The sequence below is a fragment of the Gordionus sp. m RMFG-2023 genome, chromosome 1 (assembly GCF_954871325.1).
Source record: "Gordionus sp. m RMFG-2023 chromosome 1, tfGorSpeb1-WG-v2, whole genome shotgun sequence".
Taxonomy (NCBI): domain Eukaryota; kingdom Metazoa; phylum Nematomorpha; class Gordioida; order Chordodea; family Parachordodidae; genus Gordionus; species Gordionus sp. m RMFG-2023.
The window spans coordinates 76,286,013-76,298,881 of NC_088775.1; the positions used below are offsets into that span (position 1 = coordinate 76,286,013).

Below are 12,869 nucleotides of genomic sequence, written 5' to 3' on the forward strand. Positions count from 1 at the left end.
AAATTTTAATGATTAAAATAATAATCTAACATAAAAAAACGCTTCTTATATATAAAATAAATAATAACATTAATATCTTAGATTGATTTTGATCATAAAATAAAATAATTTCAATTTAGAATGACCTTTTGAAGAATAAAACATAAATACTTTTAACAATTATTTTGTATATAAAATATATTTAATACTTTAAAACTAAGAGTTTAAGAAAAGAAAAAAAAAGTTTTGAATTCTTATGACAACTTATTCTAAAGAAAAATATAAAAGTTAGAATATTTATTTTTTGAATAAGTGATTAAAAACGAAAATATATTTTTGATAAAACAAAATATTTACGTGATACGTGATAAAAGCGTTTTCGCCCTCTGGTTGTGGATACAACAGAGCTACGCTAGGTTTTCCTCAAAAATCCATCAAACTGGATAGTTAATTAAGGGGAGAAAAAATGAGGAGCCCTTCACAAGTTTGTGGGCAAGCCTAACGTACTTGTACGCGCAACAGTCCGAGAACTGTTGCTTAAACGTCTATAAGCTAATTATACTAATTAAGTTTATTTGACTGGCAATCACTTCATGAAATATATTAATATGATTGATTTGTATCTATGACATTTATATCTATGACATTTATATCATTGATAATATATATATATGACATTTATAACATTGATAATATATAATATAAATCTCATTTATAGCATATCCCCACACATATGATCTTACAATTCCTCAATAAGCCGATTTGTAGGTTTCCTGGCTCTTTGTGATTTCCGCGTTTCTAGTTTTCCGTTATCTTCCACATTTTCTAAAATCTCAACTATATCCGACTCTTTATTTTTTATATTTTCCTCTTCTCTCTCTGACTCCATATTTTCTCCATTATCTTTCCCTGGCCTCCATTTCTTTAGCTACCTCCCTTTTTCGAAGTTGATCCGTATGCTTTCGTACCATTCTATCCTTGCTTTCTACCAAATAAGAATATCTGCCAGTTCTGGATTTTATAATTCCTTCTCTCCAACCTGAATTTATTTCATTATGCACCCATACTGGTTGTGCAATCTCAAATTCTCTCATATGACTATGTTCATCATGCGCTACTTTTTGTCTTATATTCGATCGTTCCATTTCATAACTAACATTAGGACGTAACCAATTCAATCCCGTTTTTAAATTTCGCCCCAATAATAACTTAGCCGGTGAACGTCCAGTTGATTGATGCTCACCCATTCTATATGCTAGCAAAACTTCTCCCATGGCTTCCCCGGGCTCCCTGATGTCTTTCCTAGTTGCAAAATATCGACTCTTGAGGGTTCGTATCGTTCTTTCCGCTAAACCGTTCGTTTTTGGATGGTACGGTGTTGTATGTATCAATTTAATATTTTTCTCGGAACAAAATTTTCGAAATTCTCCAGAAATAAATTGAGGTCCATTATCTGATACGATTTGTCTAGGTGTTCCAAACCGTGCGAACCATTTCCTTAAAACCCTGATCATTGTCGTGGACGTGGTCTCTCTCATTAACTCAACCTCAGCCCATTTAGTATGTGCATCAACTCCAACTAACCATGAATACGAATCAATAGGCCCCGCGAAATCCAAATGAATTCGTTCCCATGGTATATTAGATATGTTCCACGAATATAAAGGAACCTCCATAATATTCGACCGATTACTTTGACAAGGAATACATTGACGAACATATTGTTCAATATCTTTATCGCAATTCGGCCACCAGCAATACATTCTAAAAATTGATTTCATAGCATTTATTCCTGGATGCCCTCTGTGTATAATCGTTAAAATTGATTTCCTCAAAATAGTTGGAATTACCAACCTCCCATTCCATTCAGTAACATCATGATCTACTGACAATTCCTCTCTACGATTATAAAAACAAACTAACTCTGTATTTTTTTCCGCATCAAAATCCACCCATCCATGCTCAATGTTTTCAACTACTTTTTTAAACAAGCTATCATTCCTTGTTTCCTTTTGGTGTTCAACTTGACTAATATTTATATCGTGCAAATTTATAGCTCTAATTTTTAACGCGTTTTTTTGATCATTATTTGATTTTATGCCATCTATTGGCAGTCTAGATAATGTATCAGCTACTTTATTATCTTTTCCAGGAACATATTCAATATCAAAATCATATGCGGACATTTTCCAAGCCCAGCGCGTTAATCGACTATTGGATATTTTTGGTAGTTCCCGTTTATCACCAAATAATTTTTCCAAAGGTTTGTGATCTGTTCGTAATAAAAATTTTCGACCAAAAATGAATGAAATTTTTCCATACCAAACAAAAGTGCTCGTGCCTCTTTTTCTATTGGTGCATAATTTTTCTCTGACTCTAGAAGTGTTCTCGAGGCAAATGCGATTGGTCTGCTAATATCTTTTTTCACTAAATGACATAACACAGCTCCAAAACTTGGAAGCGTCACATTCCAATATAATTGGCAAGTTTGGCGAATATGGAATTAGCGTTTTATTTGTTGACAAAAGCTGTTTTATTTTATCAAATACCTCTTGTTCCTTGTCCGACCAACCCCAGCAAGATTTAATGCTTGTTAATTTATGCAGAGGAGCGGCAATTCCATGTAGATGTGGCAAAAATCTCTCGTGATAATTCACAAGTCCTAAAAAAGATCGTAATTGGTGTATATTATTAGGAGTTGGTATCCTTCGAATAGCATCTATTTTTTCTTTCGCTGAATATATTCCATATTTGTCTATTACGAAACCCAAAAAAGAAACTGATTCATTTAAAAAACGTATTTTGGCCCATTTTGCCTTCATACCCACCTGTTTTAGTTTCATTAGTACTTTTTTTACGTTATTCAAATGTTCTACATCATTTTTCCCCGTTATGATAATATCGTCAAGATATACTCCAGTCATTTGGCAGTCTTGTAATAAATTGTCCATATATCTTTGAAATATGGTCGGCGCACTAGAAAGACCGAAAGGCATACATTGATATTGGAAATAACCAATGTGGGTCGATATGGTTAAGTATTCTTTTGATTTCTTTTATTGGTAATTGTAAATATGCATCTTTCAAATCTATTACCGTAAATTTCAATCCATCTTTTAATTTGGTTAAAAGATCATCCACCGTTGGTATAATATGATAATCGTACAAAATATATGGGTTTAATGTCACCTTAAAATCCGCACAAATCCTGATTTCTCCATTTGTTTTTCGTACGTTTACCGTTGGAGTGGCACATGTCAATCGTTTTTGTGTTGGATCAATCGCCTTCAATATTCCTGATTTAACCAATCTATCGAGTTCCATTTCAATTGGTTTTCGTAATGGATACTCTACGAGCTGGCCATGATTTCGGCCTTGCTGCCTCACTCAAATGTATGCTAACTTCTATATCATTCACCCGTCCAGCCTTGTCATCAAAAACACTAATAAATTCTGTTGTCATGCCAGCAATTTGTTTATTGGTTGTCATAACCTCTTTATTTGTGATACTACGTATAGTCACTTGTCGTGGAATAAACATATTAAATGCCAGTATCCATGGTAGTCCAAATAATGGAATGTCATTTGAACCGGTCACCACAATCGGTAGTGATCTGCGTATCTTTCCAAGACGAACCCTCACCATAGTTTCACCCAGCACATCTAGCGGTTGGTTACCATATACTGATAAAGGTTTGGTTGGTCCAAGTTTGGGTCGGCCAATTTCATCCCTATATTGTTTCCCAATCACCGATACCTGTGCCCCCGTATCATAGTCAAATTCTATAGGTACTCCATTAATCCAAACAAATATCTTTGCACTATTTCTACCAATTTGGGATATATTATTAATTGAATCTGATGAATCATTGTCATCTATATGCATAGCATGTAACTTCTGTTCCTTGCAATATTTAGCATAATGCCCTACCTTTTGGCAATTATAACCAGCGTCTACATGGCAGAAAATTTGATGGAGGCAAACCCCTCCAAAATCTACCCATACCCACCTAAAAAAAATCCTGCGGCCTTCGGCCGCGAAATTTACAGACCTACGATGGTATAGTGATTTTATTTAAAAAATCTTATCTGCCACCATTTATAACCTTACAACATAATTCTATTTACAATCTTTCAAGCCTATTTAGGGAAAAAAAATTTAAAAATTTGTAAGTGATAATGAACTTTTATTTAAATAATGCAATCTTTTCATAATTTGGTATTCACTTTATTTTCATAAAATATATATAAGTGAATTAAATGAGATAACATATTAATATTTCTATGAAAAAGATCTAAAATATTGTAAAAAATATAAGACGAATAAATTTAAAGAGGTATATTTAGCTTGATTCCACATAATTAAAAACATGTATTGTAAATAGAGCTATTATATAAAATATTAGAATAAAATGAATTATAGTATATTTTGCATTGAAATTATAAAATGTTAAATTAAATATACATTATTTAAAAGCCTATATATTCGCTGTGAAAAAGATACATTAATTATTTTATTAATAATTTGGATAACCTTATTGATGTTAAAGCAAATTGTGTTATAATATCATCAATTGTAAATTTTTCAAAAACATCAATTTCGCTGGATATTAACAGTAAATTTTCCAAAAATGGGTCCGAAATTTTATTCCGCATTCGAGTTTTGTTAATTTTTACTTTACTCATGGCTCTTTCGGCTGAACAGGAAGTTGTAGGAAGGGTTAATAAATATTTATATAATAAATTTAAATTTGAATAAGAATTTAATTGATTTAAAAGTCGGTATGGTAATATAATAGAAAATTTTATCCATTTTTTTATTTTGGTCATGATTTCGCTGTTGATATTTTCTTTGGTAATTTGATCGTTTGCAATACCTTTAATTATATACAATTACAAATAAAATATCAATAAATTACTTTCATCAATATATAACGCGTCATTCTTTTTAACTTTTAAAAGATCTTCGCAAAAAATGATTGATTGAGACTCCAAATATAAAGAGCGAAAATCATTATAATAATCAACAATGTTTTGGACATCCAATTGATAAGTATTACAAATTTCGGATATTTGCCATCCTTCTATTTTTTCATTATCCATAATTCCAGCGGGAGTAAAAATGGATATCTGTGATAAAAAATTTAAACAATCATAATTAAATCGATCATTTAGGTGATTAATTATTGCATTTAGAATAGGGAAAAATATTTCCGTTCTATATTTATAATAAAAAATAATAATTTAAATTTTTTTAATTTATTCAACTTGTTTTTTTTTGTTCAACATAATTATTGAATTCTGTTTGATCCAATTTGAATATTGATTTCATATTATACAAATCAGTTATTACATTATTCTTTTTCAAAAAAACTATTAGATAAGGAATGTAATTTTAAAAATATATTGTCTCCATTAGCTATATTTTAAAATTATTTATAGAAATAATAACTAATATTAACCTTTTAGTTTTTGTAATTTATTTTTTGTATGTTGTATTAATTTGGTTACCAAAGCCAAATCATTACCAACTGCCTGCATTTCAATACAAACCTCATGTGTACATTTCAATATTTCTTTCAAAATAAAAAGACTTAATATAAAATTTTCATCTTTAATTCTTGATAATAACCCATCGGCAATGGAAGAGGTGCTTGGGTCATTAGAATCTTTTAATTCAACTAATGATGCTAAAATATGTTCATAAACATCTAAGAAGATTTCTACAGATTTGTAGGATGATGACCAATTTCTGAAAATATATAAGTTTCAAGTTTCATTAAAAATATTTTATTTACCTTGTTGTGTTTTTAATTCTTTTAAGAGATTTCTTGGACTTTCTCATTTGATATTTAACAAACACACCTTGACGTCTAACTCCATTCATAAAATTATATAACTCATCTAATATTCCCATTGCCTTTTTCATTTCAATTTTGCATCCACAAACATGAGCAACTACTAAATTTAGCCGATGTGCATGGCACCAAATATAGATGGCTTTTGGAGCCTCTTTCAATATTAAAGCCTGCATTCCTTTGTATACTCCTCTCATATTCCCTGCACCATCCATACTTTGTCCAACCAAATAATCAAGAGGAAGACCAAGATCATTAAACTTAGAAAAAACATGTTTCTTTATATTTTCCCCAGTAGTTTCTGATGTTGTAAAAACATGTATGATCCTTTCTACAGGATGTGGATGCAGATCATCTTCTATATACCGTACAAGCAAAGCTATGCATTCTTTTTTAGACACATCATATGTTCCATCTAATATGATGCTATAGGCACGATTCTCTTTAATTGTTTGAATAATGCTTTTTGTTATTTTTATCTTAATAATTTCAGTTATTTTTTTCACGTGGCCATATGACAGTAAATTTATATAAGGTCTCGAAATTTTATCTGATTTTTTTCTCCGCAATTTTTCGTTGTTATCCATGTATGCACGTAAAGTTGGAACCGTTTTTGCCATTAATTTTATGAGACACATAAAATTACCTTCATTCGAATTAGAACCCCAAAAGGCTATATTACATTTTATAAGGTACATAATGGCATTGATAATATTATGAACTATATTACGATTTTCCATGATTATATCAAGCTTATTTGATAGCAAATGATCTTGAATGCGTTTATTTGCAAGCCAAGTCATGTTTGCATATTCACAATCTTTATGAAGAGAAGATGCTTCGTGTCTCTCTAAGTCACGCTTTATGTTTTTCCAATTATTTACCCCATGTTGAGTCCAAAAAGTATTGGACTTAGGGCCACCAAACATAATACAATATAGACAAAAGACTTTGTCTAAAGTAGTGCTATAAGATAGCCAATTTCTGGGGTTGAGGGAACCATCTATATTAACCTTTCTATAATAGGTTATATTCATGCTCCTGTTTAAAAAGTAAAAAAAAATATATTGGTATAGAAATAATGGATGGGTAAAAATTAATAAAAATAAATATTATTTAAAACCTCTTGTTAGTAACAGGATATTGAAATTTATTTGTACATGGCTGACAAGGGCCTACAGCAATTATGAAATTTATCAAAATATTTGTCATCCTAAATAATATTAAGTGAAAAGGGTCATTTGGTTCCTTTTTTTTGTATAGCTGAATAAGACTTGGACTTTGAATATCCTCATAATTTATTCCCTTCAAAAGTCATTATATAAATTTTATTTAAATATAATGCCTCATGCAAAGTAAGTGCCTCACTAGAACCGGGGATTGGATGAGGAGATAATACAATTTGTGAATCTTCAATATTGGAGATTTGCTATAAATAAAGAGTATAATTTGTTTACTTATGAAAATCTATTTTTAATATAATTTCAGCCAAATGGTCATTTTATTCTTAGCTACATTATAATTAAGTTAATCAATAAATGTTGGAAATATTTAAATGTCCTAATTTATTTTCTTCAAAAGTTATCTTATAATTCGTATTTAAATTAAATACCTCATTATGCAAAGTAAGCGCCTCACTGGAACTGGGGATTGGATGAGAAGATAATACAATTCAATATTGGAGATTTGCTATAAAGAGTATAATTTGTTTACTTATGAAAAACTATATTTTTAATAAAATTTTAGTCAAATGGTCATTTTATTCTTAACTACATTATAATTAAGTTTTTAATAAAGGTTGGAAATATTTAATTAACCTCATAATCATAATTTATTTCTTTCAAAAGTTATCATATAATTCGTATTTAAATTAAATACCTCATCATACAAAGTAAACACCTCACTGGAACTGGGGATTGGATGAGGAGATAATACAATTTGTGAATCTTCAATAACTGAGATTTTCTATAAATAAAGAGGAGTTTAATTTCTTTCCTTATGATAACTATATTTTTAATAAATTTTTAGGCAAATGATAATTTTTTTTAACTACATTATAATTAAGTTTTTAATAAATGTTTTAATTCTACATGAATACATGATTGAGAAAACAGGTATTAAAAATATTATGAAGTCCAACACAAAGTTATCAAGTTACAATGGAAAGATGATACAAGTAATAGGTAAAGCACAAGTGAATGTAGAATACAAAGGGAATTCACATATTTTGAACGCATTAATCATAAACATCAATATGACTTTGTTAGATCATGTAAAAACATTTTTAAAATATACTTGAAAGATTCATAGGCCTGATAGATGCAGATTAATATAAAACTGCGATCACATGAAGAAATCATAAAACAAGATTATAATGACTATAAAAATAAAAACAATATTAAGTATAAATAAAATTGTGAAATTCATGATGAAAGTATATTATCTAAAGAAATTCTAATAGCTAAATAAAACAAATAATAAACATACCTAATATAACACATAATGTAAATAAAGGGGATGAAACTCACACAGATAACATTTTGAAAATAGTTGATTCCAAATCATATTTTATAAGATTTATATTTAAAAAAAGTAAAAGAATTTGAAGTCTTAATTCAATTAAAGATGAAAAGATTTAAATTTAAAAATTCCTAGAAATTAACATTACCTTATTTTACTACATTATATTAACTTAATAAGTTTTTTTAATACTTTGGTTTTAAATTATTATTATTAACTTATTAAACATATTGTTAAATTGAACTTTATAAAGTATATATAGATATAAAAATAGTGTGATAAACAGTTAAAAAACATTAAATAATAATATATATAATTTATTTTCTCTATACCCGGACTACTTTAATATTAATATTATTCTGGTAAAATTTTAAATCAGTTTCTATTAATTCACAAATTTATAGTTACAATAATAAATAAAAATATTACTTTTTGGAAGTAAGATGTTATTGTCTTTTTTTGCAACTGGGTTTCAACTCCATTTGTGATATTATATGGAATATCACATTTAAAGATACCCAATTATTATTATCTCTTTTGATGGCTACCTTTGTAAATTTCATATCAGCTGGCTTGACATGAGGATGTTTATGTTTATAATGTTCATGTATCTTGTCACTTCTTATTTTAGAAGTTTTGCAATTTTTAATATTGCACTTAACTTTAAATATGGTTTTGTTACTTGGCATCTAGAAAGAAATAATTATTATAATATAATTTTTTACATATTATGTTTTTTATTATTCTTTGCTTGCTGATATATGTTTTTATGCATGACTCAAAAAATTACCTAAAATTTATCCTGCTAAAATCTATAAATTTATTAAAAAACATAATATAAATATATTAACCTCTAAGAAAAGTACCAAATAGGAAATGTGTAAATATTAACTTGATAAAATGCTAAATGAAAATCGTTGACAAAGAAAATTTATATTATTTATTAATTGACAAATATCTTTACTTTAATTGACATTTTTCAGAAAATCAAACGATAACCATCATAATCGTATCAATTAATGGATTAAAAAAAGATTATAATTCAAATCAAAAATTACCCACCAAAAATCAATACCTACCCCCAAAAAAATAATGCCTACCCCCAAAAAATTAATATCAACCCCTTAAAATCGATACCTACCCCCAAAAATGCTAATATATTTTGGAGGCATTTGTCTCCTACCCCCCCCCCCCCCGGCCATGTAGACGCTGATTATAACATTTCACCCTTGATGCAAAACATTGAAAAGGGGGATGAGTTCTTCCACATTTTGAGCATTTATTAAACTTATACATATCATTATTGTTAAATTTATTGTTATCTCTAAACTTAAAATTATTATTATTGTAATAACTAAAATTACCCTTTTCTTTGTTATTATTATTATATGAGTACTTTTGATTTGAAAAATTTTCTTGATTATTCTCTATCTGCTCCTTAGGTTTATTGACTTTTTTTACCATCATATTTGTCACTTCATCCTCAGCCCTTTCCATTGCCAAAGCCATATTTAAAACCTGTTGAAAACTCACCATTTCTCCTAAGTCATTTATTCCATCTGGAAATCTAGTGCGAATATCTTTCTCCAATGCACTCATTTTGATTCCAGCCACCATCTGATCCCTCAATCTCCCATCTAGGTCAGATTCAAATTTACATTCTTGAGCCAATTTTTTAAGTCGAGCTGCAAACTCCGCAACTGATTCACCAACCCCTCTTTCTATCCGAATAAATTTAATTCTCGAGCTAAATAATGTTGAAATAGGCTTAAAAACTTTCTTACCAACTTCAATAATCTCTTCATAATTAAGATCTTTCAATATTTTTTGATAAACAAAGGACCTCATCTCAGCTAAATTACTAATACCCATATACGCAAATAATATTTTTTTTTTGGTTTCATTATTTATTAATATACCTCTTATCTCCAACATATCATCAATATATTCAATGTAATCAGCAAAGTTGTTTTGATTATCGAAATTATCGAATTTGATCATAATGTTATCATTTTTTTCTTCTTTATTCATAATTACTTTATTTTTGTCTTCTTTATTCATAATAAATCATCGACAACGTCGCCAATATACTAATTAAGTTTATTTGAATGGCAATCACTTCATGAAATATATTAATATGATTGATTTGTATCTATGACATTTATATCATTGATAATATATATATATGACATTTATAACATTGATAATATATAATATAAATCTCATTTATAACACTAATAAACAAAAAGAAATGGTAAAACATAAGCCTATACCCATGAACTGCCAAAATAATTTAATTACTTTAAGGGTGGGTGGTGGCTAATTTTAAGTTTAACATCTAATGTAAGCCTTGATAGTTACTAACAATAATTGAGAATGTGATCATATCAATTGAGATTAAAATTTATTCATGAAAATAAGGAAAAGCTAAATGGGTTTACCGCAAATTGTTTAAATAGGTGAAGATTCCAGTGAATAGGCAAAAACTAGTCTGTAATCGGTTTATGACTATCCAGCAACGAACACCACACAACAAAGGTTTTTTTTTCTTTTTCCAGAGAAACAAAATACTCTATGGAGTGATAGATAGATTATATAGCAAAAAAGGTCTTTGTGATTCAAAAAAAATGGGGTGCAATACATTATCAAACAAAATATTTGATTTATTAACAATTAGCATCTTCCTATTTAGTCTTAAGCACAAACTAATGATATTATTTCCCATACATACACTCATTTTCAAATGCTCAAGTTTTATTCGAGATTGTTGGTTGATGCAAGTTTAATGAAATTTTTTGAGTTACATCCTAATTTTTATATTAGAAAATCTTGCTACATTAACTAAAAATACATCTTTAAAATTTCCAAATCCAGGACATCAATCATACAAATATTTACCAGAATTTAATTATTTAGATAATAAACATATATGTGGTAACATTTACAAATCAAATTTTTTATTTAAACATATTCAAAATCAGAATATATTGGAAATTTTTTTTACCATTTCTAAATCTAATTATATTTTGGAAAATATAACAAAAAATATAGTATGTCCAGCCATACTTCCAAATTACATATCTATAGAAGATATAAGGAGTAAAAAAATTTATGAACGTCATACTCCCATTTTCAATGAAATATTTGCTAGGGGTCGAAGACCATGGGGTGCTTTGAAAATTCGAAGGAGTAAAATGAATAAACATAAACGAGTCAAGAGACTTAGGAAAAATAGAGTTTATTATATGAATCTTTTTGAGAAACAAAAAAAGACAAGAGATGACAATGCAAACAACAAAGTAAATAAAGTTACCAAACATGCTGAAAATTTTGACCCAAGTGAATATGTTCTGAATATTATTAGAGAATCTGAAAAGGCCAAAATTATGTATGAAAATAATATTTTTACTTATAATAATTGCAAAATAGTTGGCGAGAAATATTCTAGATCAAAGAAAAAATCTATATTGAGTAAAGAAGAGTTAGAACCTATTTTAAATTATGATTGGCCTTTTAAAAAATAATTTTGATATTAATAATATTATTTATTGTATAAATAATAACTTTTTTTTGTATATTTATTTGAAATAATAATGTTCATAATTTATTCCCAAATAATATTATTTAAAAAAAAATTTACTCAATGATGAATTATATTTCATTTTAATATAGCTATTCACTCAATTTTCTATATATTTTAAACAACTATATTATATATTTCATTTTAATATAGCTATTCACTCAATTTTCAATATATTTTAAACAACTATATTATATATTTCTTTATTCTTAGTTTTACTTTTTAATTTTTTAAAAAAAAGTAATTAATACAGTACAGTCTAGAGACTTACACAGCTTGGTACAGGTCAATAAAGGATATAATTTTAAAATATGGGCCAGGCATAAAAATTAACTAGAGATGTACTGGTATTTTTTATTGGATTGGGCCGATATTTCAACATTTTTAAAATATTAGTTTTTGGCTAATATTGTAAAATTTTCCTATCCAATAAAATGGCATTTTAATTTTAAAAAAAATTTATTTTAAGTTTGATAATATATTTGTATTTTGTAAATGGATTAATGTTATTGTATAAATAATTGATTTTTCTATAAAAATATTTTCTATACTTTTAAATTCATGAATATAAACTATAACTGATCATTATAATATATTTTAATGACTTATATTATGGTATAAATTAGATTGTTAGATATGAGATGAGTAGATGTATCTAGTGATACAAAATCTCTCCATTTAAGCTGATTTTTAAAAACGGCTATCTCAATATTTTAGTTAAAATAAATTTCAATATTTTAGCTAAAATAAATTTTGCCTAAACCTCAAGATTTCTTTAATAGATGACCAAGCCTTTCCATCTATGAGCAAAATCTTTAGGTGCCTAATATTTTTCCGAATAAAATAGTGAGTTAACCCTTTTTAAAAATCGACTCAAATGAAACGTTTTTGCAACCATATGTACATGTCTGCATTAAAAATTAAAACGTTTA

General features: G+C 27.7%; 1 protein-coding gene and 2 long non-coding RNA genes across 4 annotated transcripts; 1 reads left to right on the plus strand and 2 right to left on the minus strand.

The window, feature by feature from the left end:
- Positions 1 to 5,063: 5,063 nt before the first annotated feature.
- On the minus strand, positions 5,064 to 7,499 carry LOC135930447 (zinc finger MYM-type protein 1-like). The gene is made up of 6 exons (XM_065467247.1): positions 7,450 to 7,499; positions 7,183 to 7,266; positions 6,961 to 7,142; positions 5,778 to 6,878; positions 5,612 to 5,731; positions 5,064 to 5,109 (listed from the first exon to the last, which is right to left on the minus strand). Exons 3-6 carry the CDS (start codon positions 7,047 to 7,049, stop codon positions 5,064 to 5,066), a joined length of 1,356 nt encoding a protein of 451 aa, XP_065323319.1. The 5' UTR covers positions 7,050 to 7,142; positions 7,183 to 7,266; positions 7,450 to 7,499.
- Positions 7,500 to 8,894: 1,395 nt separating this feature from the next.
- On the minus strand, positions 8,895 to 9,293 carry LOC135922454 (uncharacterized). The gene is made up of 3 exons (XR_010570910.1): positions 9,209 to 9,293; positions 9,148 to 9,169; positions 8,895 to 9,046 (listed from the first exon to the last, which is right to left on the minus strand). It is a non-coding gene; the product is annotated as an uncharacterized LOC135922454 (long non-coding RNA).
- Positions 9,294 to 11,070: 1,777 nt separating this feature from the next.
- On the plus strand, positions 11,071 to 11,991 carry LOC135931987 (uncharacterized). 2 transcript variants are annotated; one of them, XR_010573241.1, is made up of 3 exons: positions 11,071 to 11,137; positions 11,181 to 11,745; positions 11,787 to 11,991. It is a non-coding gene; the product is annotated as an uncharacterized LOC135931987 (long non-coding RNA). The 2 variants fall into 2 exon arrangements; XR_010573240.1 differs by having other exon boundaries at positions 11,181 to 11,291; positions 11,339 to 11,991.
- The last annotated feature ends 878 nt before the right edge of the window (positions 11,992 to 12,869 follow it).

What these genes read in the sequence shown, in the direction of transcription:
- LOC135930447 (XM_065467247.1), bottom strand. Translation starts at nt 7,049, where the DNA reads ATGACAAATATTTTGATAAATTTCATAATTGCTGTAGGCCCTTGTCAG. An exon ending in TATCCTGTTACTAACAAGAG is followed by an intron (nt 6,879 to 6,960) that starts GTTTTAAATAAT and finishes CTTTTTAAACAG; the next exon opens with GAGCATGAATATAACCTATT. An exon ending in ACCTCTTCCATTGCCGATGG is followed by an intron (nt 5,110 to 5,611) that starts GTTATTATCAAG and finishes TTTTTATCACAG; the next exon opens with ATATCCATTTTTACTCCCGC.